Here is a 27,856-nt window from a genome sequence, read left to right as displayed (position 1 = left end):
TTGCCCAGTTTCACACGCGGAGTCTCCAAGCGGAGATTCTTGCCGAGTGGGACGGGCGGCCGCAATCCCTGGATCTGCGGATCTCGTTGAGCCACAGCACCAGAAGGGATCTTCTGTGGAGGCTCCAGTCCCCGGCGGTGTCGGGGGGCAAGTCTTTTCGTCCATTGTCGTGGACGGTGCTCACCACGGCTGCCAGTCTGTCAGGCTGGGGTGGTGTTCTGGGCGTTCTGTCCGCCCAGGGAACTTGGTCGGGGGAGGAGTCCTCCCGATCAACATTCTGGAATTGAGGGCGATAAAGCTTTGCCTTTGAGATGGACGGGCCGGCTTCGGGGCCGTCCAGTTCGGGTTCAGACGGACAATGCCACCGCGGTGGCCTACATCAACCACCAAGGGGGCACCAGGAGTGCCCGAGCGGCTCGGGAAGTAGCCGACATTCTGTCTTGGGCTGAGACGCACGTCCCGGCGGTAACGGCAGTTCACATTCCGGGGGTGGAGAACTGGCAGGCGGATTATCTGAGTCGCCAGACCCTGGACCAGGGAGAATGGTCCCTTCATCCGGATGTCTTCCAGATGTTGTGCGCGAAGTGGGGTTCCCCAGATGTGGACCTGTTCGCGTCTCGTCTGAACAACAAGGTGGAAAGGTTCGTGGCAAGGACGCGCGACCCTCGGGCAGACGCCTCGGACGCGTTAGTGGCGCCCTGGCATCAGTATCGTCTGATGTATGCCTTTCCACCGATTCAACTGCTGTCCAGGCTTCTTCGCAGGTTAGCCTCGGAACCGCACACAGTGATTCTGGTGGCACCAGACTGGCCTCGCCGGTCTTGGTACGCAGACCTCGTAAATCTGGCGGTCGACCCTCCGTGGCATCTACCGCTTCGAGAAGACCTCCTGTCTCAAGGGCCGATATTCCATCCTGCTTTACAGTCGCTGGCTTTAACGGCCTGGCTGTTGAAAGCCAGGTCCTGAAGGATAGGGGTCTCTCCCCTGAGGTCATTCCCACTTTGATCAAGGCTAGAAAAGCCTCTTCGGGGAAAATTTACTACCGTACTTGGAAAGCATATTTTGCTTGGTGTGAGTCCAGGGGGTATTCCCCTCGCTCATACTCGGTGTTGAGAGTGTTGGCTTTCCTTCAAACGGGTGTGGACCAGCGTTTGGCGTTGGCCACGATTAAGGGTCAGATTTCTGCGCTGGCCGTTCTTTTTCAACGCCCTGTGGCGTCTAATTCATTGGTTAGCACCTTTGTTCAGGGGGTGCGACATTTGGCCCCTCCTAGGAGGGAACCTTTGCCTCCATGGGACTTGAACTTTAGTTCTGTCCGTGTTACAACAGGCTCCCTTTGAAAAGATCAGGGAGATCTCGTTGTCTCTGTTGTCCAAGAAGGTTGCCTTTTTGGTGGTGATCACTTCGGCTCGCAGGGTGTCGGAGCTGGCGGCTTTGTCCTGCAACTCTCCCTACCTGGTGATCCACTAGGATAAGGTGGTCCTGCGACCTAACCCATCTTTTCTTCCGAAAAGGATCTCGGAATTTCACCTAAATGAAGACATTGTCTTGCCTTCTCTCTGCGCGAAGCCTAAGCATCCGAAGGAGGTTGCCTTACATTCCTTGGATGTTGTGCTTCTGTGGCCCAGGTGTGTAAGGCGGCGACCTGGTCGTCCGTTCTCACCTTCTCGAAATTTTATAAGGTGGATGTTCAGGCATCGGTTGATGCCTCCTTTGGCCGTAAAGTTCTCAGTGCGGCAGTTTCCTAGGGACCCTTGTTTTTGTGGGCCCTTGGTTGTTGGGGTGTTTTACCCCTGGGTTACTTGTTTTCCTGGGTTGTTGCTCCTGTTGAGCACGTTTTCCTGTTGCCCGGTTGGTTCTCTTACTGTGGTAAGGTTCCTTTCTCTGATGTGGGTACTGCGTTTCCTTTCTACGGTTGTGTCTCCCACCCCTCATGTCTACACTGCTTTGGGACGTCCCATTGGTGAGGACTTGGAAGGGGGCAGCGACTGTCGGAGGACGTAAGAGAAAACTGAATTTTTGTAAAATCTTACCGTAAAATTCCTTTCTCTGAGTCCTCCGACAGTCGCCGCCCCCCGCCCCTCTTTTGGGGTTTTTGTGTACTCTTACTGCTATGCTACCAAACTGAGTTGGGAATGCTGGTGCAGGGAGGTATTGACTGAGGGGACAGCCCCTAGGGGTGTGTCTATTCTAAAAGCTTTTGTATTAACAATTCTTGTTGCCTAGCTACTCCTACGGAGCAAAGGTCAATACCCATTGGTGAGGACTTGGAAGGGGGCGGCGACTGTCGGAGGACTCAGAGAAAGGAATTTTACTGTAAGATTTTACAAAAATTCCGTTTTTGTCTTTAAAATCCTTTTCTGTTACGTCCTCTGACAGTCGCCGCCCTGTAGGGGGCTGTCCCACTGGTCCAATACCCCCCTGCTATCAGCATTCCCAACTCAGTTTGTCTTCTGCCTAGTTAGGAGTAAGATCAATCCACAGCAATCCCTGTGCTGGGGCTACAGTCTCAGCCTTTCTTCTGTTTTATTATTTTTATTTTATTACAAGTGTTTTCTTTACACTACTAGCTTTTTATTTGTTTCCTGCGCTTAGTTAGTCGGATCTTCGGAAGACTACAGCATTTGTGGAGCTGGGAATCGGACTGGTTGTCCTGGTGTCCCAGGACAGAGAACATTATGGAATCCCAGCCCGCCATCGAGCATTTACCAGGCTATGCGTACGCCCTGGCCTCGCAAACAACCTGTCCCTGTCCTCAGGGACAAAAGCCAGCGAGGTGGCCACCTCGCTAGGATGTCTCAACCACGGTTTCCGTGCATTGCTAGAGTCCTGTTTGGCTGACGGCACCCCCGCCATCTGGGGTGGGAGGCTTCCCGTCGCAAAGAGGCGCCCACGCCATCATGGAACGGTGAGTACATTCTGTGTGGGGCCTCTGTCTGGGGATGACAGTCTGCTGGTGTCATGTCTCCTCATGTCTGTGTGTCTGGGGCTCGCATTCCTCCTGGTCCCTGCGGGGGCACTATCGCGTCCAGGACGCTCTGTGGGGGATTGTTGGGCTCCCTAACCCCTGTGGCACTGTTTCTGTGTTTTTTACTGGGGTACAGGCATGTATGGGGGGACCGCAGCGGTGAAATACCGCGGGACCACCATTTTGGGTATGGGCGGCTGCTCTGGCTTCACTGAGGGCACTTCAGCAGCCATTTTCTATATAGTGTATCGCGCTTTTCGGGCGTCATCTTGTGTGTGGCACGTTTGCTTTATACATATGTTTGGTGGCCATTTTCCCGGGGCCTCCCATTGATTCCTATGGGCAGCCATTTTTCTTTAGCCTGAGTCCTATTTAGCCTCTAGTGGTGTGACATCACTTCCTTTCCTCATGCAGACGGATCATCAGCAAGCGTGGTAACACTTCTGGGGGTCTTTTATTGCTGTTTTTTGGGGGATATCTCCTGGCTATCTGTTTTATTCCTACCTGTGGGGTATTTCAGTCTAGTGCCTATTGCGGTGCATTGCGGCGGGGTCGCCGCTATCACGATTTAAAGGGCCAGCGCCATAACAGCTTTTATGGAGTCCCAGGACAGCAAATTCCCCCCAGCTTTGGTGGATGATTCAGGTACGTCTGAATCATCTGCGATTACTGTTGCACTTGCGACTTTAGCGTCCAAGGTGGATCTATTGATGTCTGAGCGGGCTTCTAGTAAAGGCCTAGGCTTTCTCACTCCTCTGATTCAGAGTCTAATATGGTTGCCATGGACAGCGTACCCCCTGAAGGGTCTCAGTCCTCTCAGTCGGAAGGGGAGTCGGAGGATGTGGAGGGGGATGATTCCTGCCCTGGGACGGCTTATTACCACTGTAAAAGATACACTACATTTAGAGGATGAGCCCAACCCGCCGGGTAAGCGGTCTTCTTTTGGGACCCGTAGAACCCAGAAGGCGGCGCAAGTGTTTCCTTGTCCGGCTCAGTTTCACGAAACGGTGAACGAACAATGGCGCAATTTGAAGCGCAATTTTGTGGTACCAAAACGGTTTACCCCTTTGCGTCTCCTACGGATTTGCGCTGGTCTGTGGCCCCTAAAGTGGATCACACGGTGTCTAGGTTGAACAAGGCCACTCTTATGCCCACGGAGGATTCTCGGGTGTTTAGGGACCCTACTGATAGGCGGATGGAATCTCTTGCTCGCCACTCCTATATGGTGGCGGGTTCCTTGATTAAACCTATTTTCGCCTCCGTCATGGTGTCTCAGGCTGTGGTAGATTGGGCCAAGGTGCTCAGACGCACCCTTGTGGCTGATTCCGCACCTCCTGCTACTTTGGAGATGGTGGACCAGATTATTCAGGCTGTTCTGTTCCTGTGTGACGCGGCCTTGGATGAGGCCCCTTTAGCTGCACGACTATCTGCTGTCGCGGTGATAACCCGTCGATTGGTATGGCTGAAGAGCTGGTCGGCTGACCAGACTTCCAGAAAGACGGTGTCTGACATCCCTTATGCGGGGAATTGCCTTTTTGGGGACTCCCTGGACGAACTGGTTAAAGGGGTCACTGGGGGCAGGAGCACTCTGCTGCCCCAGAATCCCAAGGGTAATTTTTTCCACGGCAAGCAGGGCCTTTCCTTTAGACCAAATCAGGGGTCCTTTCGTGCCTTCAAGGCACAGGACAAGGGCAAGTCCTTCAAAGGCCATGGTGGCCAGAAGAAGCCTTGGGCAAAAGTCAAAAGCCGCCCACGCTGGCACGACGGCCCAGTCCGCCTCGACCTGAAGGGACGCCCTCACCCGTTCAAGGGGTGGGGGGACGTCTGCGTGGTTTTCTCGAACCTTGGCAGCCCCGGATTCCTGACAGGTGGGTTCAGGAAATTATTAGATCAGGTTACAAGATCGAATTCCTTTCGCGTCCAGCGGACAGATTCTTTCCCTCAAATCTTCATTTGACCCTATATTGTTTACAAGATCTTCATCGGGCGGTTCAGGATCTCCTCGCCTAGGGGGTAATCGTCCCGGTGCCGCATCGGGACAGATTTCGGGGGTTTTACTCGAATTTGTTCACTGTGCCCAGAAAGGAGGGCAAGGTACGTCCGCTTCTGGACTTAAAAGCTCTGAACCGCTTCGGCGGGTTAAAAAATTCCGCATGGAATCCCTCCGCTCGGTGGTGGCCTCCCTGAGCCCGGGAGATTTCCTGGCGTCCATCGACCTGAAGGATGCGTATTTACACATCCCCATATTCGAGGGTCATCAGAGGTACCTCCGATTCACAATCGGGGAGGAGCACTATCAGTTTGTGGCATTACCTTTCGGTCTCGCTTCGGCTCCAAGGGTGTTTACCAAAGTGTTGGCTCCTGTTCTGGCCCTGTTACGGGCGCAGGGAATTGCGATCTTGAGATATCTGGACGATCTCCTGTTAAGATCGAATGCCAGCTAGTGTCTGTTACGCGATCTGTCAACCACGGTTCAGACGCTCCAGGAGTTCGGGTGGACCATCAATGTTCAGAAGTCGACTTTGTCTCCTTCTGTTCGCCTCCCTTACTTGGGGATGGTCCTGGATTCCGCCCAAGCAAAAGTCTTTCTGCCGGAGGACAAGCTCCAGACTGTACAGAACAAGGTCAGGTCCCTCAGGGACAACGAATCCTCATCACCCAGGACCTGCATGCGGTCCCTGGGGTTGATGGTGTCGGCCTTGCTGTCGGGGGGGGGGGGGGGGGTCAGCAAAGGCGTTCCCCATATTTCTCTTGTGATAGTTTTTCTTTAAAGTTAACAGTATTACTGCAGTCCTCATTTTAAACTGATGCTTAAAAAAAGCTGAGTTTTTTACTGACCTGAAATGAGATGCACTGTTTCCTATGGGACATTGCACACAGCTGTGCAAAGATTAGTAACAATGTTGAGTACAGAGCAGGAAAACAAAAATAGAAAATTTTTACATTTGACTGCTGTAATTTACTTGCGTGTATGAAATTTATCAATCTACACACTTGCACACCTTTACTCACCTATACTCACATTACTCACATCTTTACACACAGTTTTCGGCCTCTTGCTTTTGGGCGGCACAAGTTCCTGAGTAAACATCAGTAAATTATGATGTCAGTGTACAAGGGGCCTAATTGTGATGACACCTGCATATTCCCAAAGAAATGATGTCTCTGCATTTTTGCAGGCTGAATTTTATGAAAAAGCATGATGTTACATCAATGTGAAAAGATCTATGAGCGATGTGAAATAGATTGTGTAATATATCAGTACCTTTACGTATACAGAATATAAGTAACACGTAAAACAGCTGGAAGAATGGTGGGCTTCTTGGTATATAACTCCTCTAAAGCTGGATACACACTATACAGTTCTCTCTTGGATTTTTTTCCTTTTAGATTTATCAAAACCATATAATATGAGGTCAAACCTAAACACTTTCAATTTGTATGCAATCAGGCAGGCCCTTGTACTACGTAGTTGAAGGTAAATCTAAAAGACTTTGAACACCAAAAGTTGTATCCAACATTAGAGTCAAAAGATTATAGTTGGCTATATTGCAGCGTGTATGCAGCTGTCATTTCCTATAATACTATTCATAGTTTTAAAAGTGCAGAATGTAAGAGTACTGTCTGTCAGGATATTGGAAGCCCTTAGCTAATGAAGACCAAATTCGGAATGGAAAGTTAATTTTAACAGCAGTTCAACAAAAAAATGATTTAAAAAAAAACCCTTCATTTAACGCTGTTGCTGACAGTTTTTTTTTTTTTTTTTTTGCACACACATTTAACAAAAAAAATCATTTTAGGCCTGAAGATTACGTAAAAAACCCGTCCTAAATAGTTATATTTGCACAACGGTTTATTGAGCACAGAATTTCAGTAAAAATATACAACTGGTTTTAGAACACTCAAATGTGTTATGTTACTTACTTTTTGGGTAAAATGTATTAAATGAGGTTGTGCTGAGTAAGTAAATACCCAGCATGGCAAGCTTTAGAGCGGTATTAAACCCAAAAGCAATAATTTATTATATTGCAGCTTACCAAATTTTAGATGTGGTTGCATTTGTTTTCTTTTTTTTTTTTTCCTTAAGGCTTTCTTTGCTTTTTCATCAGTCAGTATGTCTGTTGTTTTCCAATAGACCAAGCTGTCTTGAAAATGTAGCTGTTTAGTGTGTTGAGACCATTTACCACCAACAGGGGTGCTTACAATGATCAGCTTTTATTCATATAAAACTTTTATCCCAAAAGGGGGAAAGAAAAACTTGTGTGTAACTGCAATGTGAGCTAGAGTTTGGCCTAAATTTGTTAGTGTATCTAAATCTGCTAGTACATTGAACACTCCTCTCTCCCGAGACTAACAATTTTCCTGTCCAAAGGTGCACCCATGCTCCTTCATCCAGAGTGGGGGCACTCTAATTGAAGAGAAGTGTTACTGGATAGATCACCAGGTGAAAACAGAGGGGGGGGGGGGGGAAGCATAGTTAAGGAAGAAAGGGGGTCTGTTGACCGTGGTTGGGTGTTACTTAAAGTGGTTGTTAAGCCACTCTGTTATCTCCACACAATGCTCTCTGTTTAATAATGACCGGTCCCCCGTTGTGTGTGCTTTAAAAAAAAAAAATGCCCGTGTATACCCTATTTCAGAGCGCTCCCGTGACTGCCTGCCTCTGCCCTCTCTCTATCTGACAGCTACAGTGAGCGGGACTGGGAATCTCCCGCTCACGTCAGTTGTGAGGGGAGGAGGAGAGAGGTGGCTGGTCACGTGAGCGCTGAGGTGCGCTCTGAAATCAGGTATACAGAGTCAATTTATTTATAAAGCAAACACACACGGGCACCTGTCATTATTAAACAGAGGATTGTATGGAAATTTAAAAGATTTTTTTAGCAGCGGGGGGGGAGGGACGGGCACTAACACTAGCTGACAGGCAGGGAGGGAGGGGGGGGGAGGAGGACAGTGGAGAGAGCAGATGACGGGAGGCACGTAAACTGACCACGGTGTCAGGGCTCAGCAGCCAGGATAAACCGTAGACAGTTCTCATAGGGGAGGGCAGAATCAGCCAGGTATTTTAGGCAATAAAATGGGCCAAATGACTGTGCTGCTGTTCTTGCTTTAAAGAGAGGTTTTTTTTTTTAAAGGGTAACACACGCTTTTATTTTTATAAACGTTCTCTTTGTTTAAACAAACTTTTTTTTTAACCGGTTGCCGACTGCGCACAGTATATTTACTGCGGCAGTCGGCCCCGGCCAGGCAGAGTGACGTAGGTCTACGTCGCTCGCCTGTCACTCCTTCTAGAGCCAATAGCGGGCGGGCGCGCGCCCGCTGAGGCGCGCGCCCGCCTCGGCTCGTTCACGGAGGAGTGCGGGAGTGTGACTAGCGGACCCGATGTCTGCCGGTCACACTACGATCGCCGGTACAGCGGGAGAAAGACAGAGCGGCTTATGTAAACAAGCCGCCTGTCAGTTCTCCCTGTGTAAAAGTGAAGATCAGACAGTTCTACTATGTAGAACTGTTGATCTTCGTTTTTACACTAGTAGACCTGTCCCTGCACAGTTAGAATCACGCCCCTAGGACACACTTACCCCCTCCCTGTCCAATACTGTTAACCCCTTCCCTGCCAGTGTCATTTTTGCAGTAACAGTGCATATATATAGCACTGATTACTGCAGTAATGTCACTGGTACCCCCAAAAGTGTCAAAAATGTCAGTCAAGGGTCCGATCTGTCCGCCGCAATGTTGCAGTAGCGCAAAAAAAATCGCAGATCGCCGCCATTACTCGTTAAAAAAAAAACACCAAAAATTACAAAAATCTTTCCCTTTGTTAGTAAACGCGATAACTTTTGCGCAAACCAATCAAAATACGCTTTTTGCGATTTTTTTTTTACCAAACATAGGTAGCTTAAAACAAATTGGCCGAAAATGTTAAAAAATTTAGATTTTTAAATTTTTTTTGGGGGGAATTTCATATAAAAAAAAGTGAAAAATATTGTTGTTTTTGCAAAAATTACGCTCTTTTTTTGTTTATAGCGCGTGATCAAAAAATCGCACAGGTGATCAAATACCACCAAAAGAAAGCTCTGTTTGTGGGAAAAAAAGGACGTGAAATTAGTTTAGGTACAGCGTCGCACGACCGCGCAATTGTCCGTTAAAGTCACGCAGTAAAAAATCGCAAAAAAAACCCTCTGGTCTTTTAGCAGGAAAATCCTCCGGTGGTAAAGTGGTTAATCACACAGGAGACCAAAAAAGGGTTTGACAGCAGGAAGTTAGTGCAACCCCCCCCCCCCCCCTACTGTTTCCCACATATATACATATGTGGCAGTGAAACCATTAAGCAAATATTTTATTTTAATTTGATCATTTTCTATGTTTGTATTTTACTTATATTCTTCCTGTTTGTATCTTTGTAGATTGAAAAAGTCTCAAAGGAACTTGAAGATACGAAAGAAAAAATGGCCACTATGTCAGCATCATCTGTTTTAATTCCGGTTCCTACTCCAGGCACTGGTTCAGGACTAGCTCCACCACCTCCTCCTCCCCCACCTCTTCCAGGAAATTTAGTACCAGGGGGAGCACCTCCTCCCCCACCTCCTCCCCCACCTCCCTTCATGGGTATTGGTGGTCCTCCACCCCCACCTCCACTTCCTGGCCAAATTGGTATTCCTCCTCCCCCTCCTTTACCTGGTGGGTCTGTTCCTCCTCCACCACCCTTGCCAGGTGTCATACCTCCACCCCCACCAATGCCTGGTGCTGGTGGGGTTCCACCCCCACCACCTCCTCCTTTGCCTGGAGGTCCTGGACTGCCACCACCACCACCACCTCCTTTCCCTGGTGGTCCCGGAGTTCCACCACCCCCACCTCCTGGCATGCTGGGTGGCCCTCCTCCTCCGCCAAGTTTTGCAGGCTGGGGCGTGCCTGCTGTTCCTACCTTACCATTTGGATTAGCACCCAAAAAGGACTATAAACTAGATGTGCAGCTGAAACGGCCTAACTGGTCAAAGGTAAGTTTTCTGGAGGAAATGCACGCACACTCATGGACTTACACACGTAGAAGTCCAAACAATAGATTAAAGTAGCAATAAAATTATGCATGTTTGTATTAGTGTGCTATATTGTATTGTTTAACTATTTGCAGTACTTGACAGTTTGTAACGGAACTGCACTGGTTTTTAATGCAAATCTGTGAATTAAAGAAAATTATAAAGCAGGTAGCTGGCAACATAGGCTGTCAGCACATCTCTGTTGCTGGAGGTTTCCACAAAGGTATACACTCTTTTCTAATACCCCAAGTTTTTACACCCATAAATCCCTTACTCTCTCATGCCAACATTAAGCCCTCTGAGTGAATCAGTGTCTGTTAAATCTTAACTAAAGGCATATGGCTCAATACACCGATGCAATACATATAAGTGAGCTGTTCTACTTGCCACAGGACTTGTATTTCTGTCCAGCCAGTCCTGAGGTCTACCACACAGTACAGCTCTGTATAGCAGGGGAGGAGACTTAATTTTCTTTCTCATCCATTTACTGCTGCAGGAAGTCTTTCACCTACAAGTTTTACTGCCACTTACAGGATTGGATCCTGGCAAACAAAAGCAACTGTAGACCAAACCAGGATGACCCCTCAAACTACCAGAATGCCTCAGTTTTTTTTTCTAGAAGAGTGGGTGTCTTTACGAAAGACTAGCTTAAGTTTACTATCTTTTTTTTATCTTTTTTTTTTTTTTTTAAATTCTCAAGAATTCACTTCAATCGAGTCCTCTTCACATTGCTACCAGAGCTAGTGTAATTGCAGCTTTCTGGCGCTGTTGTCCTCAGCTTGGCCTTCAGCATGTCGCATCTGGACCTTGAGTCTATTCTGTCGTTACAGTATTTTTTAGCTCTGTTGGGGGTTGGCTAGTTCCTGTGCTCTCCCGGCTGAAATTTTTACTACAGTCTTGAAAGACTTTATGTACCAAATCACCCAGTTATTTGTTTACTTTGTTGTGATCACAAAGCATTGTCATGGGAGACTATTTTAATTACACCTTGGCAAACTGTTTGCTTCCCTTCAGGTGATTATTAGCCATGTTCATTAGCCATTTGAAGAGGACTTTGTAAAAATGTAGTTTGTCCCCACTGGGGATCCAGCAGTGTTTCGACTTGACAAAGTGACCAACATACCGGTAGAGGATGCGCCTGTCTATAAAGAGATATTAAAGAATAAGTTACCTTTCTGAACATGTTACCTGTATTTAGGGTGTAACATATAACATATTCAGCAACCTCCCAGCACACCATCATTCCCCCCCCCCCCCATTCTGATAGCGAGTGGGGGATCCACTCGCAGTCACTATTTGAAAATCGCACAGGCATGTGTATTTCCACCCACACAGCAACATCGTTCATTCAGATAGTTCTGCAGCTACTGTCTTCCATTGCGAAAGACAGGTTATAGTTCTCAATCTGCGAGGGTACTGTTGAGCGCTCTTAACAATTACACAATTAACAATGTGTGGAAGACAGGTGGTTGAGCAGATATTAGCATCTGCTAGGAGTCTGACTCTGGGGAGCAGTCCTTATTGGTAATGGGCAGCTTGGTCCTAACAGGGACCCCGGGCCTAGAGTCCCGGAGTCTGTGTGTCTTGGGGAGACATGGACTTGAATCCAGAGTAAAATAGTGTTCACTTAAAAGCCAGGGCCTATAGTCAGTATGCAAGAGGCTAGCCTGCAGTCCCCTCTAAAAGCCTCTGTCTCATCTCTATCTCATCGGCTAAAGTCACAAAGCCTCTAAAATCTCTGGATGTATCCTGACAGTAATGTCAGGATCCACCCAGATTTCTGACTGGCAGCTGGCTCATCCTTTTAATGTACTTCTGAAATCCTGAGGCAGCCACTCCAGTCGCCTCCAAAGCCTGGAGCTCTGCAGGGATAGAGCAGAGAGCTTCCTAGGTTGGAGCCTGGCGAGGGACTTATGGGGGTGTGTGTGTGTGTGTTTTTATTTTTTACATTCTGCACAGTTGTGATAGGCCACTGAAGGGTTCCCACGTCATCACCTGTATAGGTTTCCTGTCCGTACACATGTGGAGGACTTTGGTGCTGTACTGATAAAAGTTCACCCAAGAAGCGTCTGTTTCACACAGCCTTTGAGGGACAATGTCCTTCTGACTCCAGACCTCTAGCGGAAGCAGTGGATGCTCTGGTTGTTCAGTGGGATCAGTACACTCTGATCTATGCCCTTTGCCCCTTAAAACTCCTTGTCACGCAGGTTTGCAATAGAGGGCATTCTGGTGATCTCATCTGGCTTTTTGTCTTAAGGACTATATGTCAATCCTCATTTACAGTCACTGACATTCATTGTATGGCTGAGGCCCAGATTTTTTGTGAAACAAAGAGCTTTCTGAACCTATGATTCCTCCTATGTTAAAAGCTAGGAAAGTTATTTCTACAAGGTCTATCATTCTAAAGTAGATTAACTGGATCCTGTATAAATTTGCCTTAGTTAAATGTCTGTATGCTTGTGTGATATGGACCGATTGTAAGACCCCTGAGGGCAGGTACTTGTATTAAATGTACAGTATGTAAAGCACTGCATAACGTTTTGTAATGGGTAAAAATACTTGCAATGAATACTAATTAATCTTTGGACATGCAAGGCATACTAGATTGGGTGTCAGTCTGGGGAACTCCACCCTTGGAATTTCTCCATGGGATGAAATACTATCCTTCCTGTAGCTGGGTTTAGACCAGTATTTGGCTCTCAGTACTTTCAAATGTCATGTTTCTCCCCTTTCTTCTTTCATTTAAGAGACTGCTGGCCTCCCTCTTTGATTTAGACCTTAGTACAGGGGGTTTCTCTTGTAAACCTATCCTTCCAGTAACCTCTCCATTTTTTGCCCTGTAACTTCTCTCTGCGCTTTAGAAACCATCTTTTGAACTCAGACTTAAGAAACCGCCCTTAGGCTTACGGACGGCAGTAGGTAAGCTGTATAGAAGTCTATGGGGCTGTACTGCACAGGCATGACTAGCACAGAAATGTTTAACAAACAAGAGGCCACTGCCATAGTTCTCTAAGTATACATCTTTGAAGGAGGAGGGTGAGATAGTTTAGGTCTGGACAAAGGTTATAAATTAAATTTTTTTGAAAGTGAACTGATTCTTCAACTGCAGAAGAGAAAAATCAGGTCACCACCAACCTTTTTCTGCTTTTTTGACAGAACAATTTTTAGCAGGTAAACCAGATTTCATACATGTATTTCAACTGTGTAGATATTTTCATTGAGTGCAGCTTAAAGCGAAGTTCCAGCCTGTAAAAAAGTCAAACAGCTACAAATACTAGAGCTGCTGACTTTTAATATAAGGGCACTTACCTGTCCAGGTATCCTGCAATGTCAGAACCCCTAGCTGATTTGTCATCCCGCTTTGGGTGCAGGCATCGGCATCTTCACTAAGGGTAAAAGGAAGTGAAGCCTTGCGGCTTCTTCTGCTTCACTTTCTGAATGATCCCGCTGTCTTCTGGTACCTGTGTGTCTCCCAGAAGGCAGCGGAGGGAAAGGATGAGGGACCAGAACATTTTGTAGATCGCTGTGTTTACATGGGAGCAGGTACTTGGTTTTGACAGGTATCTGCTCCCCCCCCCCCCTGAAAGGTGCCAAATGTGGCAGTGGAGGGGGGAGGAAGCAAATAAGCGGAGCTTCCCCTTTTGGGTGGAGCTCTGTTTTAAAGTATGTGACTTTCTCCAATATGAAGGCCATATCGGCTTAAATCCAACCTGCTTTTAGTGTCTTCACTTTAGTGCCTGCTACCAGTAGCTTTCTCTAGATTGGATAGCTAGAATTCTGGTCACTTTTATTAAACCCTTAGTGGTGTTTGATTACAACACATGAGCACAAAAAATAAACATTCTATAGACAAATGTTTTTCACTTGCAGTTCAGTGCTGCTGGCTCCTGGTCTCTCTGAAAAAAAAAAAAAAAAACAGGGCTTAATATTACTTTAACTCTAAGGCTCCGTTCACATCTAGGCGTTTTGGGGCGTTTTTGGGGCGTTTTTCTGCTCTAGGATCAGCTCTCAAAACGCCCAACAAGACAAATCCTATTCATTTCAATGGCCCCTGTTCACATCTGAGTGTTTTGACGCTGTATACAAAACGCCCAACGCTCAAAAAAGTACATGAGCTTCTTTTTGGGCAGATTACAGGCGTTTTCCATTGATCTCTATTCAATCTAAAAACGCCTGCACAAAAATCGCGGTAAAATCGCGGTAAAAAACGCCGCAAAAATCGCGGTAAAATCGCGGTAAAAAAACGCGCGAAAAACGCTACGCTCAGGTGTGAATGTAGCCTAATGCAGCACCTGGGCACTTAAAAATAGGTAAACAGTAAGGGCTTATTTACACTTGTTTCGGTTTCAACACACACAATACAGCGCCTACCCCTTCAACATGCTTTTTTTTATGTGTTTTTGTTGCTTCATGCAAGCTTTGTCATAGACTTCTATGGAGGCTTTGAAGCACCACTAAAGCAACATAAGGGTATAACTTTTGAAGCAAAGGAAAAGCAAGGTGTAAACAGGACTTTAAGCTAACCATTTTATTTTGTGACAGGGCATTTCACTGGCGTTCAGAGAGCTTTAACAAAGCATGTCTTGTTTTGAAGCAAGTGTAAACTAGCGCTAACGTGTCACCACTGGGAGTGTCTGTGACCAAAATGGCCAAAGATTCCATGCAGGTTTTACTGCCAGTGGACCAGGTCTCTGCTTTATGATAGTAGATATATACTGCATGTATATGTTTATGCAATGCTTGGAGTTGAGGTTCTCTGTACATATCCGTTTATTTCACCAGGGATGTTTTGATGTGTGCATGGCATACATAATACATAGTATTTTAAGAACTGCTATCTGTTAGTGGCAGTGAAGAGCAGTGTATCATCGATATTATAGAATATTTTCCTTACTTTGTAGTTTAGTTCTTAAGATCTGGGATTGTTAAACATCAGAGAAGCTCCCATCTTTCTTTTTTCCCCTCTCTCTCTGCCTGAAGCCTCTGATTAATGGACTCTCTTGCGTTTAATTTCACTTAATTTCATTTTTTTATTATTTATTTCATGTTTCTGCCCTCTGCCTTATAGGAAACATTTTGAAGCCAGTACCATGGTAACGCACAATTTAATAATCGCATTTCGTTTAAAATATGCAAGCGCTAGATAATTACCTCGGTATAAAAAAGAACTAGTTTCTTTTGTCATTTAAATTGCATTTCCTCTGTGTTTTTTTTTTTTTTTTTATATTTTTGGGGACACAGAAAATGAATGTGGATTTCCAAGGGATCGTTATCCTGCAGTCAACCTGCAGGAAAATAGCACTGTCTCAGTGTGCAGATGACTTTGTTGACATGCACAAAGTATTTATTTTTACTGCTAGTCAGTATGAAAAGAAGTTTTACTAAGAAAATTTCCATTACGTGTGTGTATATGTATATGAATATAAACTGCAAGAGCGCTTGCTCCAGATAAAAATAGAAGAAAGCCTAAAAAAGAAAACAAATGCAGCCACCACATCTAAGGCCTCATGCACCCAGGGCATTTTTGCAGCTACTTTTAGAGGCGTCAGACGTTTTTTTTTTTTATTTGCAGCTTAAAAACTCCTCTCCATGTTATTTTATGGCCTCATGCACACACAGACATTTTTAAGCTGTAAGTGGCAAAGGCGTTTTCAAGCTGCAAAAAAACAAAACAAAAAAAAAAAACACGGCCAGTGTGTTCTGAGAACCAGCGTTACAGCTGTGAAACCATCTGACGCTGCTAAACATTGCTTATACAGCATTAAGCCACGTAATACATTTTTTTTTTTTTTAATTTGAAAATCAATGGCTACCTATGGGAGCCCCTTGATTTGAATGGAAGGCACATCCAAGTCGGATCATGATGATTCGACTTGTGGTGCAACTTGCGCTCTGAGGCTCTTGAGGGGTAACTCCAGGCCAAAATGGAAAGAAACTGTTGTAGGGTCCCCCCCAAAATCCATACCAGACCCTTACCTGAGCATGGAGCCCGGCAGGTCAGGAAAGGGAACGAGCGAGCGGCCCCACCCCCTCCTGGACCATACCAGGCCACACGCCCTCAACATGGGGAGGTGGGTGCTTTGGGGCAGGGTTAGCTCTGCATCCCCCCCACCGCAAAGCACCTTGTTACCATTCTTCCCAAAAAAGGCAGTGTAGTGTAAATAATGACAAGAGATGGTTTTGAGAAGTCCTTTATTAAAAATCTTCCTCTGTCTTCTCCAGTGTGTGTTAAATGGGTCTACCTGTACACTGTTTGTAACACTTGGGATGTTCGCCCATTTAATCAGAATTTTGATGTATCTTGGAGTGCGGCCATTTCTTTTCTTTACCAATTACTCGTGTCTATTCAAGAAAAGGGAAGGGGCTTGTATATTACATATTTACTGATCCTTTACCCCTTTATCCAGCCTAAAACAATCCCTGCAGCAGTTAGTGGGGGTGGGGGAAGCACACAAGAGTGTCCAGGCAGCAGAAGGTAAGGAAACCTGGATTCGTAGTGGCAGCAGGGATGGTATCCCCTGTAGTGCCCCCGCCCCTCAGCAGCTGAAAGACAGAGGGAAAGGAGGAGAAGCCAGCTTTCAGCTCTGTGACGGGGGGAACTGCAGGGAATACGTTTCTGTAAATGCCACCCCTCCTGTCCAGGTTCCTCTTCTTTTTTTCTTGTCAACGTCAAATCATACTAAGTTGTTCCTTCCCTATTCCGTTCCTACGCTGATCTGCATATGTGGGAGGAGCAGTCCAGGTTCTGCTTGGAAGAGACATGATTTACCCATCACCTGCCCGCCATCGATGGATTGCTGACTCCGCTCTAACCCAATGGTTTTAGGATTCTGTCCATGGCCCTCTGGAATGTGGCAATGGCATTTTTGTTCCAATATTTGAATGAACCGTCAGGTGTTACAAAGGCCGTCTTTTTCTTTGGGCCCTTCATCATGGAAATTCACTAATACTCTCTCTTTCGGTCATTGAAGGACACAGTTCCGGATTCTTCTTAACCATTGGTTATACTGCCCGCTACAGGAGTAGGACACTAGGCAGGAAAAGCTTGACTGGGATCTTATAAATAAATAGTGCTGCGCAAATAATTTAAATAATCTAAACCTCCTAAGGGATATAAATATCTATATCCTAAAATAAATTCACACATAAAACTGATATAAGTCAGATAAAAAACGTGCAATGATGCTCCACATTTAAAGTGCGAATGCGATAAAGGTGCAAATATATAATAGCATAATTGAAGTGCAAAAAATATATAAATGTGCAAATATTGCAAAGAAAGTCCAGTAATAAGTCCACGTGAAAAAGTGCTAAAAATGTATAGTTCAAAATAGTGAATCGGCCAACTATGGGTGGCTAGTGCTCCCAGTGATGAGTGACCGGAGTGTCACAGTGAACAGCAACCGTGCACCCCCTTGTGAGTGGGTGCTCACCTTAGAATATATACTTTAAAGCTTGTATAGATAAAATCCTAATGATCATCCGGTTCCTTATGGCTCCTCTCATCCAGGATCACCCAGGTGGATTAAATCGTGTCATTCAGTACAGCAATATGTAAATAGAGAAGCTCACAATAGTGCGTGAAATCCTTAATATCAACTTTATTGAAAAAAGAGTAATGGGTTTCACTCACATTTATTGGTGCATCCCATGCACCTTAAAATATTCATGGCAATCAGAGTATTCTATCCAGAATCGGTAAAATCGTGGTGGTATAGCGGGAGACGCCATATAGGTCTGCCTGCAGCTTGTAACTATAGCGTGTACCGGCAGCCGACAGTTTCACCGAGGAATGCAAAGCGCTCTGTCCGTCCTTGCCCCTCCCCTACACGTGACGAGGGTCCACGTGTCTTCCTCAGGGTGATTTTTTATTTTGACTGGGATCTTATTGTGGTGCTTTCATCATGCCATCAAGCCTCCATTTGAAATTTTTCTGGAAGTTTCCCTGCTTGTGCTGCCCTGGAATGTGTCCTTTTTTGGTGGCTATCACCTCTGCGCGCAGGGTGTCGGAACTGGCGGCGTTATCCTGTCGTTCACTTTATTGGTGATTCACAAGGATAAGGTGGTGCTTCGCCCCTGTCCGTCATTCCTTCCCAAGGTGGTCTTTGACTGTCATTTGAATGAAGACATTATGTTGCCTTCCTTCTGTCCCAGGCTAAACATCCAAAGGAAATTACCTTGCATGCCTTGGATGTGGTCCGGGCAATTAGGGTGTACCTGGCAGCTACGGAGTCTTTCAGGAAGTCAGACTCTATTAGACTCACGGATGGACCTTACAAAGGGTTGTCCGCTTCTTCTGCGACCATTTCCAGATGGATCAGACGGTGGTTCAGGCCTATTGCATTAGGGTTTAGATTCCTCCTTTCCCTGTCAAGGAGCACTTTACTAGGGCGCTTAGTGTCTCCTGGGCTTTCCGTCATCAAGTGTCAGTGACGCAAGTTTGCAAGGTGGCCACCAGGTCGTTGGTGCACACTTTTACAACATTTTTAATAAGTGGATGTGTTGGCATCTGCGGATGCTTCTTTTGGCCACAAGGTTTTGCTTTCTGCTGTTTAGAGGACCTGGTCCTCTTTTAGGGTGTATTGTTTTTTTTTCAGGTGAGTTCCAGTTGTTTATGGTTGAGCTTCATGTTACCTGGTTGGCTATGGTTAGCCTCGGGAATTTTTTCAGCTTTTTTCAGCTTTTTTCCCACCTCATGTTTAACACTGCTTTGGGATGTCCCAATGGTTTAGAAGAATCAGGAGCTGTGTCCGTCAATGAACGAAAGAGAAAATGGTATTTTTTTTTTATTTATTTATTTATTTTTAAGTTGGTTATATTTTTACTTATGTAGCAGTTTTTTTTTTTTTTTTTTTTTTCACTTTAAATCTTTTTACGACAGTATCAAAAGTATGCAAATTATTCATTGCATTCCCTGTGACTTCAAGAATGTTAAACATACATAGATCATGTATGAAAACATAGGCTTAATAAGTATTCCAACAAATACAGGTTGATGTTGAATCAATTTAAACATGCATATATAGGAACAGTAAAAACCTATTGACCCCAAAGGGATCATACTGTCAATAGGTAAGATCCAATGGTAGGAACAAGAAAAGAGGGGAGGGGCGGGGTAGGGAAATGGGGGAAGCTAACTTTCTCTGTACAATATTTAGATAAATTGCAATTCATTCTTGTTGAAGGTTCATTGACGGACACAGCACCCACCCCTCTGTGGAGTTGGCTTTCTTCTGACACTGCTTGTAACAAAACTGAGTGCCTATAGCTGAGTGGGTGTATACCCCTTGGGACTGCCCATAGGCGTAGTCAAGCTTTTTCCTGCCTAATATCCTACTCCTGTAGGGGGCAGTATAACCAATGGTTAAGAATCAAGGGCTGTGTCCATCAATCAGCAGCAGAGAAATGGATTTTACGGTAAGTCAAAATCCCATTTTTGCAAAGTCCTAGGTTGCTTCTAGTCCATGTCTGCAGCACCTGCCAATTTTTCAAACCATACTTATGTTTGTTCCTGTACAGCTGTACAGCACTTATCTGCTGCAGAGTCTGTTTGTGTAGTACTCACATTTACTCCTGCTGAGCATTTATGCACTGCTGTCTGTCTATACAGCACCTGTCCTGCTTCTGTTGCACAGCAAGTATCATGTCCTGCAGTGTAATGGTTTTATCAGTTCCTCCATTTTCTGTCACTTCAGTTACTGTCCTTAAACCACTTGCCTACTGGGCACTTATACTCCCTTCCTGCCTGGGCCAGCTTTCAGCACTGTCACACTTTGAATGACAATTGCGCGGTCATGCAACACTGTACCCATATGACTTTATCATTTTCTTCACACAAATAGAGCTTTCCTCTCGTGGTATTTAATCACCACTGGATTTTTTAACAAATGAAAAAAAAAGACCCAAAATATATTATAAAAAACAAATTTTTTCATAGTTTGTTATAAAAAAAAACAGGTATTTTATTCTCCTTCACTGATGTGCGCTTATGAAGATGGGCTGCACTGATGGGGGGCACTGGTGGGACTGCGCTGATTGATGTCCCTTTAACAGAAGCCGGTTATTGTTTCTCCTCCTCTTTCCTCATGCTGTCAGTGTGAGGAAAGAAAAGCCGATAATCATCTTGTGTTTAGATTTGTGATCAGTTGTCATTGGACATAGCTGATAATGTGGTAAAGGGCCGCTGTAATTGCCCCCCCCCCCGTTCTGTGATCAGCGGAGTCAGAAGGACTTCCATGTATGCCCTCTCAGCAAAGTAAGCCTGCGCTGTAACTGTCTTTTTGCTATCACGTGAGCAGGAAGGGGTTAAATAGCAAATTGTGTTATAAACTCCTGAAGGCTAGGTTCACACCTATGCATTTTTTGGTTCTTTTTGCAGAAACACATTACGGTTTATTTAACATGGTTTCCTGTGTGACACGTTCACATCTTTGCTTTTTTCATTTGCTGAATTTTTTGTAAAAGGCCAGGGACAGATTGCACACATAATTAGCGATGATGGGGGGATGGTTACAGAGGACACTGAAAAAGCAACCGTGCTGAATGCTTTTTTCTCGTCAGTCTTTACACAGGAAACGGAGGGGTACACTGACCATGACTGTATGGTTAGTAGTAATACACAGGATTTGCCACTATGGCTAACAGAGGGTGAAATCAGGGAAAGGCTGGATAAACTTAACACAAACAAATCACCAGGCCCGGATGGCGTACATCCGAGAGTACTCAAGGAACTCAGTAAGGTTATATCCAGACCATTGTTCCTGATCTTTGCTGACAGTATTAGGACAGGAGATGTACCAGGGGATTGGAAGAAAGCTAACGTGATTCCGATATTCAAAAAGGGCCAGAGGCATATCCCGGGAAATTATAGGCCTGTCAGTTTGACATCAATAGTATGTAAACTTCTGGAGGGGATGATAAGGGACTATATCGTAGAGTTTGCTAAAGACAACAACATCATCAGCAGTAATCAGCACGGGTTTACAAATGGGCGTTCTTGCCAAACCAATCTCTTAGCATTCTACGAGGAGGTAAGCTGTGAGCTAGATAGGGGGAGACCAGTGGATGTGGTGTACTTGGATTTCGCTAAGGCGTTTGATACAGTTCCCCACAAGCGCTTAATTTATAAAATAAGGTCTGCAGGTATCGAAAGCAGGGTTTGCTCTTGGATACGGAATTGGCTTAAAGGGCGTGTCCAAAGGGTGGTAATAAACAGCGCATACTCAGACTGGTCTGAGGTTGTAAGCGGGGTGCCCCAGGGCTCAGTCCTGGGACCAACCTTGTTCAATTTATTCATAAACAGCATTGAGGACGGGATCAGTAGTGCGTTATCAGTTTTTGCAGATGACACAAAATTGGCCAGGGCAATAACTGCACAGCATGAAGCAGATATCCTACAGAATGACCTGGACAAAATTACAGAGTGGGCAACGACATGGCAAATGAGGTTTAACGTGGAGAAGTGTAAGGTTTTGCACTTGGGGACTAAAAACATAAAAACACAATACACGTTAGGAGGGGAACCCTTGGGGGAATCAAAAATGGAGAAGGATCTGGGAGTCTTGGTTGATGATAGATTAGGCAACAGCATGCAATGTCAAGCGGCAGCTGCCAAAGCCAGCAGAATATTAGCATGCATAAAGAAAGGGATGTATTCCAGAGATAAGACTATAATCCTTCCACTTTATAAAACTCTGGTCCGACCGCATCTGGAGTATTCTGTCCAGTTCTGGTCGACAGTCCTCAGGAGGGATGTGTTGGAGCTGGAGAGAGTCCAGAGAAGGGCAACTAAACTAATTAGGGGATTGGAGGACCTTGACTATGAAGAGCGTCTACAATCGCTTGATTTATTCTCCCTGGAGAAGAGACGTCTGAGGGGGGACATGATAGCAATTTATAAATATCTTAATGGGGATCCCAGCTTAGAAAAAAAGCTGTTCATTCGAAGGGATTGCATGAGGACTCGAGGGCATACAATGCGATTAGAGGAGAAGCGTTTTAACCACAGGCAACGTGGGGGGTTCTTTACTGTTAGGGCTACAAGATTGTGGAATTCTCTACCACAAGAGGTGGTTTCTGCGGGTAGTATGGTGGCTTTCAAAAGACTCTTAGACTTACATCTCAAGGATCAGAACATTCAGGGGTATGTGAGATGAGTACAGCCACACACACCTACACAGGTTGAACTGGATGGACTATTGTCTTTATTCAACCTCACCTACTATGTAACTATGTATGTAAGACGGTGCTTTTTTTGGTTCAATAAACTTCAATGGAGAAGCTGCAAAAAAGCATGTAGTGTGATTTGCATTTTTTAAAAAGCAAACTGCATAGGTGTGAACCGAGCCAGATCTTTTACCATACTTTAGGGTAAGGTAACAGGGTGTAATGTTTCCACCAAAACAGTATTGCCTTATTTGTGCTTACAAGTGTGTAATACAGGTGTGCCATGCCATACAGTGCTCCAAAATAAATAAATTAATCTTCAAAACAAAACCTAGCTGTTTATCAGCTCTAGGTAAGCTCACAATTCTAATTAACAGGCTTCTCAAGCCTGATGCTTGACAGCTTTGATACACTCAGCTTAACAAAAGAAACACACACCTTGCTGTAAGGCACTATTCGCACAGACATTTTCCATGCTTCGAATCCCAGCTGCGAATGGTGCTTAAACAAGACCTTAGATAAGTCTCTGTGAGATGTAAACCTCAATTTAGATCTCGCTAGGGTCTCTGCTAACCAAAATATATACAGTATGTAAAATACATTTGTGTATATATATTCAGTGCATTCATTAAGGTAATCCGACCCCCTTCACTGTTTTCAATTATGTTATGTTGCAGCCTGATACTACAGTTGTTTAAATACATTTTTTCTCAATCTACACTCTGTACCCTATAATGACAAAGTGAAAGTAGAATTTCTCTTTCGTTCATCGATGAACACAGCGCTCCATAATTCATAACTAGTGGGCTATATTGCCTCCTCTAGAAGTAGGGCTAGGCAGAACAAAAAACACCTGGCTGTGCCCATGGGCTTTCCTCAGATGGTATAACCCCCTCTCTGCTCTAGGTAATCAGTTTTAATCTGTCTGGTCAGGAGTACGGACCTAGGCTCCTGGCTAGGATCTCTGGTCCTAGCAATTTTCTCCTTCCTTGCATCTTATTTGTTTTTTCTCTCGGGAAATCTACAATCAACTGCCGGGCAATGGGCTGGATAATCTAGATCCAGTGGTCCCCCCAGCCCAGCCAGTGAGCGGGTGCAGACCGCAGCTAGGCTCACGGACAGAGGCTGGCCCGCCAGTTAAACTTCTCGTAGGGTTGCATACGATGGGGCTTGGGTCTAAGTCACAGCGGTCCCTTGGCCGACAGCTCCCCTACTTCCTTGGCGAGGAGTACTCTCTGGAGCGTTACCTGCACCATGGTAGGGTAAATACAGTCCCTCTTCTCCACTTTTGGTTGTTCTCTTTGGGATGGATGCAGGTACCCTCTAGGGATGGTTGGACCTGCCTGCATCCTTAAATCCCTCACTGAGCTGGGCTTCCCCCAATCCCATCCCCCCCTGTCTGGACCTGGAGTCTGGTGGGGGTCCCAGGGCAGAGAATGCAGCAGAGACCCCTGGGGTCTCCCCTGCTATCCCCACTCTGTAAGGGTCCTGGGATAATGTGTGTCCTGCCATAGTAGTCTGGAGGGGTCCCAGTGTAGGAGACCCCTAGGTGCATGCCCTGCTGTTTGCAGTGTGGGTATAGTGCAAGGGGTTCCCAGTACAGAGTACACAGCAGAGCCTCACCTAAATGTGTGTCCTACCTTTGGGGGGGGGGGGGTTCCCTTGCAGAGGGTGCAGGAAAGATCCTGGCAGCATCCTTCAGTGTTTGTAGCTGATGGTGGCTATTTTCCCTTCGTCCAGCTGGTCTCAGGTTGGCGGCCATGTTTGTGTAGCCGGATGATGTCACGGGGGCCATATTCCCTTAGCCTGGGAGATGCTAGAGTCAACTGAAGCCTTGTGGCTTCCTCCGTTTCTTCTTCCTGTACCCGGGACATATGAACAGGGATAGCATCCATGATAATGCTGGGTTTGAATTCTTGGCGCTCTTCCGGTCTGTAGGGTGAGTCTTTAGGGGGTCCCTGTTATCTCTCTCTGCTGATAGGTACATTGAGCCTTGAGGGGATACTTTAGTGCCAAAAAATCGTTTTTGTACTGCAGGATCTTCTTTCCTTATGGAGCCTCAGGGTTTCGTCTTCCCCACTGACCCCCTCATGGAGGTGGCAGGTCCCCCAGAACCCCAGGTTCCCATGGTTGCACTGACGGCGGTCCGGCAGTCCTTAGTGTCCCGGGTGGAAGTGGCATGTGGGCATAGGCCCAGGAGTAAGCGTACCCCGCCCTGGCTGTCTCATCTGATTCTGAGCCTTATGCCACCGTGGACGCGGCCTGTCCTGGGGGATTTAATGTCACACCCCCTGATCCATATGATAGTGAGGAGTCCCTTTTGAGGAGTCCCTTTTAAAAAAGTGGGCTAGTCCACCAGTGGTGGACCCTCCTGTTTCAAGGTTGAATAAAGCAACCATGATCCCAGTAGAGGAATCCACATCCTTTAGGGAATCGGCTGAAAAGTAAGCGGAGGCTGTGGCACGCAGCATGTTTACTATGGCTGGTTCGGCATTGCGGCCAGTCTTTGCCTCAGCCCTGGTGTCTCAGACCCTAACTGAATGGGCCAAGCTTTTGTGCTATGGCCTGGGTGGTGAGCAGGTCCCTGCTGCTTATGTTGATTTAGCGGACCATTTGGTGGCTTAAGAATTGGTCCGCAGACCAAGCCTCTAAAAAAGCTCTCATTGATCTGCCCTTTTGCTTGTTTGAGGCTACCCTGGATGACCTCAATAAGGGTATCATGGGGGAAAGAGTACCTTCCGGCCACAGTCAAGGAAAGGGAAGGAGCCTCACTGCAGACCCTCCTTCTCAGCCCATAGAAAATTATTTTGTGCTTCTGGGACATAGAATAAGGGAAATAGATCTTTAAATCTTCCCTGGGAGATTCCAAGCAACCTTGGTCTAGTAAGCCTAGAGCTAGCTTCCCCCGACCAGAAAACGAGACTTCTTCAGCATGAAGGTCTGCCCTCACCCATTATTGGGATGGGGAGACATCTTCGCTGGTTTCTGGCCCCATGGACTTCTTTAGTGAGCATCAAGGAGATGCACAAAATGTTTCTTTTGGGGGTACCCAGAAAGCGGGACAAAGCTTGCCATCACACAGATAGTTCTCTCTCCCATTTTGCATACAGGTTCTGAGTCTGGTGGTATCCACCTTCAAGACAGTTCTGTTTGCACAGTCTTACATGTAGCTCCTTTAGCAGGTTCAGCTCCACAGGAGGATACAGAAGTTCATGACGAGGTCACAGGGGTCCTCTGACAGATGCTGCAGGCGTCCAAGGGCCACAGTAAGGTCAAAATCATGCTCGGTAAGGCTTTTTTTTTTTTTGCAGTTCCTGCAAAGATTCAAGAGCGAGGATCTTCCAATCATTCTGGTGACTGTAAACGTCCCTTGGGGGTTTCCTCTCGGACAAGACTAGTTGTCCCAAGGGCTCATCTACCGTCCTGCTTTACATTCGCTGGTTTAATTGCTTTGCTATCGAAAACCAGGTACTGAGGGATAGAGATCTTTCTGAATCAGTGATCCCTACTATGGTGAAGGTGAAGAAGCCGTCTCCCAGCAAGGTATACCATTGTACGTGGAAAGTGTACATTTCTTGATTTGAGTCGATTGGCGCTCATCCTAGATCCTTTTCTGTATCTCAAGTCTTAACCTTTCTTCAACAGGACGTTGATCAGAAGTTGGCCTTGAGTACCATCAAGAGCCAGGCATCTTCCCTGGCAATCTTCTTTTAGCGACCCCCCCCCCCCCCCCCCCAGCCACGCACTTTTTAGTTTGTACCTTCATTCAGGGGTTTGGACATGTGGCTCCACCTGTACAGTCTTATTTGCCGCCATGGGATTTAAAACTAGTACTTTTGGTTCTCCAGAAACCTCCATTTGAGAATATACTGAGTTTCCCTTGCCTACGTTATCCCAGAAGGTGACATTCTTGGTGGCTATTACCTTGGCCCGCAGGGTATCGGAATTGATGGCATTATCCTGTCGCAGTCCCTATTTAGTGGTCCGTAGGGATAAAGTGGTTCTTTGTCCCTGTCTATAATTCCTGCCCAAAGTTGTCTCTAACTTCCATTTGAATGAGGTCATTGTGTTGCCTTCCTTGTGTCTCAAGCCGGCTCATGCCAAGGAACCTGCTTTGCATACCTTAGATGTGGTTTATTGGAATCGCTTTTTGTGGTTACGGATGGACCAAGAAAAGGGCTTGCCGCTTCTTCAGCTACCATCTCTGGATGGATCAGACAGACGGAGACTCAGGCCTATTCCATTAAAGGTCATGTTCCACCTTTCCCTGTAATGGTGCATTCTACTCAGGTGCTGAGTGCTTCTTGGGCCTTCCATCGTCGGGCTTCAATATCGCAAGTTTGCAAGGCGGTCACTTGGTCCTCCGTACATACCTTCACAAAATTCTATATGGTAGATACATTGGCATCTGCGGATGCTTATTTTGGCCACAAAGTTTTTGCAGGCTGCTATTTAGGAGGGGCTTTTCCCTCTTGAGGGATGTTTTTTCTTTAAACCTTTAATTTTCAGGCGGGGCTTCTGTGACACTGTTAGGGCTCCTGTGTCCTGGTTAGGGGCTCTTATTTTTAGCCTTGGGTTATTTTCCCCACCCTTCTTTTTGTTCCTTTTGGCACTTCATTTGGACTTCCCACTAGTTATGATTTATGGAGCACCTTGTCTGTCGATGAACGAAAGACAAAATAGGATTTTGTGCTTACTGTAAAATACATTTCTCTTTGTTTGATGGACACAGCACCCATCCCTCTATGGAGTTCTGATACTTCTAATACTGCTTGCTACTAAACTGATTACCAAGAGCAGAGAGGGGACGTAGCCAGGTGTTTTTTATTCTGCCTAGTCCTACTCCTGGAGGAGGTAATGTAACCCGCTAGTTATGATTTATAGAGTGCTGTGTCCGTCGATTAACTCAGAGAAATTTTCAGTTAAAAACAAAAACCCCATTTTTATATAGGTTTGCAAATGTATGAAAAAGGAAAAAGTGATGCATCCAATTGGCAAAAAGTAATCTATCAAATTTACATAAGAATTCATACCTTTTGCAACACCACTTAAAAATTTAGCTCAGATGCCTCCCATTTCTCTGGATCGTTGCTGAGATGTTTCTACATCTTGGAGTCCACCTGTGGTAAATAAAATTGATTGGACATGATTTCGAAAGGCACATGCCTTTCCAAATCATTTCTGCTGCACTGAAGGTTCCCAAGAGCACAGTGGCATCCATAAGGTGCAAATGGAAGAAGTTTGGCACAACCAGGACTCTTCCAAGAGCTGCTCACCCAGCCAGACCAAGCAGTTGGAGGAGAAGAGCCTTAGTAGGAGAGGTAGCCAAGACCTCGATGGTCACTCTGACTGAGCTCCAGAGATCCTGTGTGGAGATGGGACAAAGTTCCAGAAGAACCATTACTATAACCCTCTACTCATCTGGGCCGATTGGCTAAATGAAAGCCTCTTCTCAGTGCAAAACCAATGAAAACCTGCTTAGTTTGCAAAAAAAGCACCTGAAGGTCTCTGACTGTGAGGAACACGAAACTCTGGTCTGTTAAAACCAAAATTGAATTGTTTGGCCCCAATTCTAAACGTTACCTCTGGAGGAAACCAGGCACCGCTTATAATCTGCCCAGTATCATCTCCACAACAATCCTAAGCAACACAGCCAAAGAATGGCTTAGGGACAAATCTGTGAATGGCCTACAGT

At 45.9% G+C, this 27,856-nt stretch overlaps 1 protein-coding gene across 1 annotated transcript in view; it reads left to right on the top strand.

Moving 5' to 3' along the window:
* DIAPH1 (diaphanous related formin 1) overlaps window positions 1-27,856 on the top strand; it is a 533,606-nt gene that overhangs the window by 282,062 nt on the left and 223,688 nt on the right. Inside the window, exon 16 of the mRNA XM_082252909.1 lies at window positions 9,367-9,957. Within this exon, the coding sequence (XP_082109035.1) occupies window positions 9,367-9,957 (591 nt within the window). The remainder of the gene's footprint in view (window positions 1-9,366; window positions 9,958-27,856) is intronic.

This window comes from Pelophylax lessonae (genome assembly GCF_965119305.1).
Source record: "Pelophylax lessonae genome assembly, chromosome: 4".
NCBI lineage: Eukaryota > Metazoa > Chordata > Amphibia > Anura > Ranidae > Pelophylax > Pelophylax lessonae.
The sequence above is the reverse complement of the archived record's forward strand: the minus strand, read 5'-3'. Positions and strand labels throughout refer to the sequence as shown.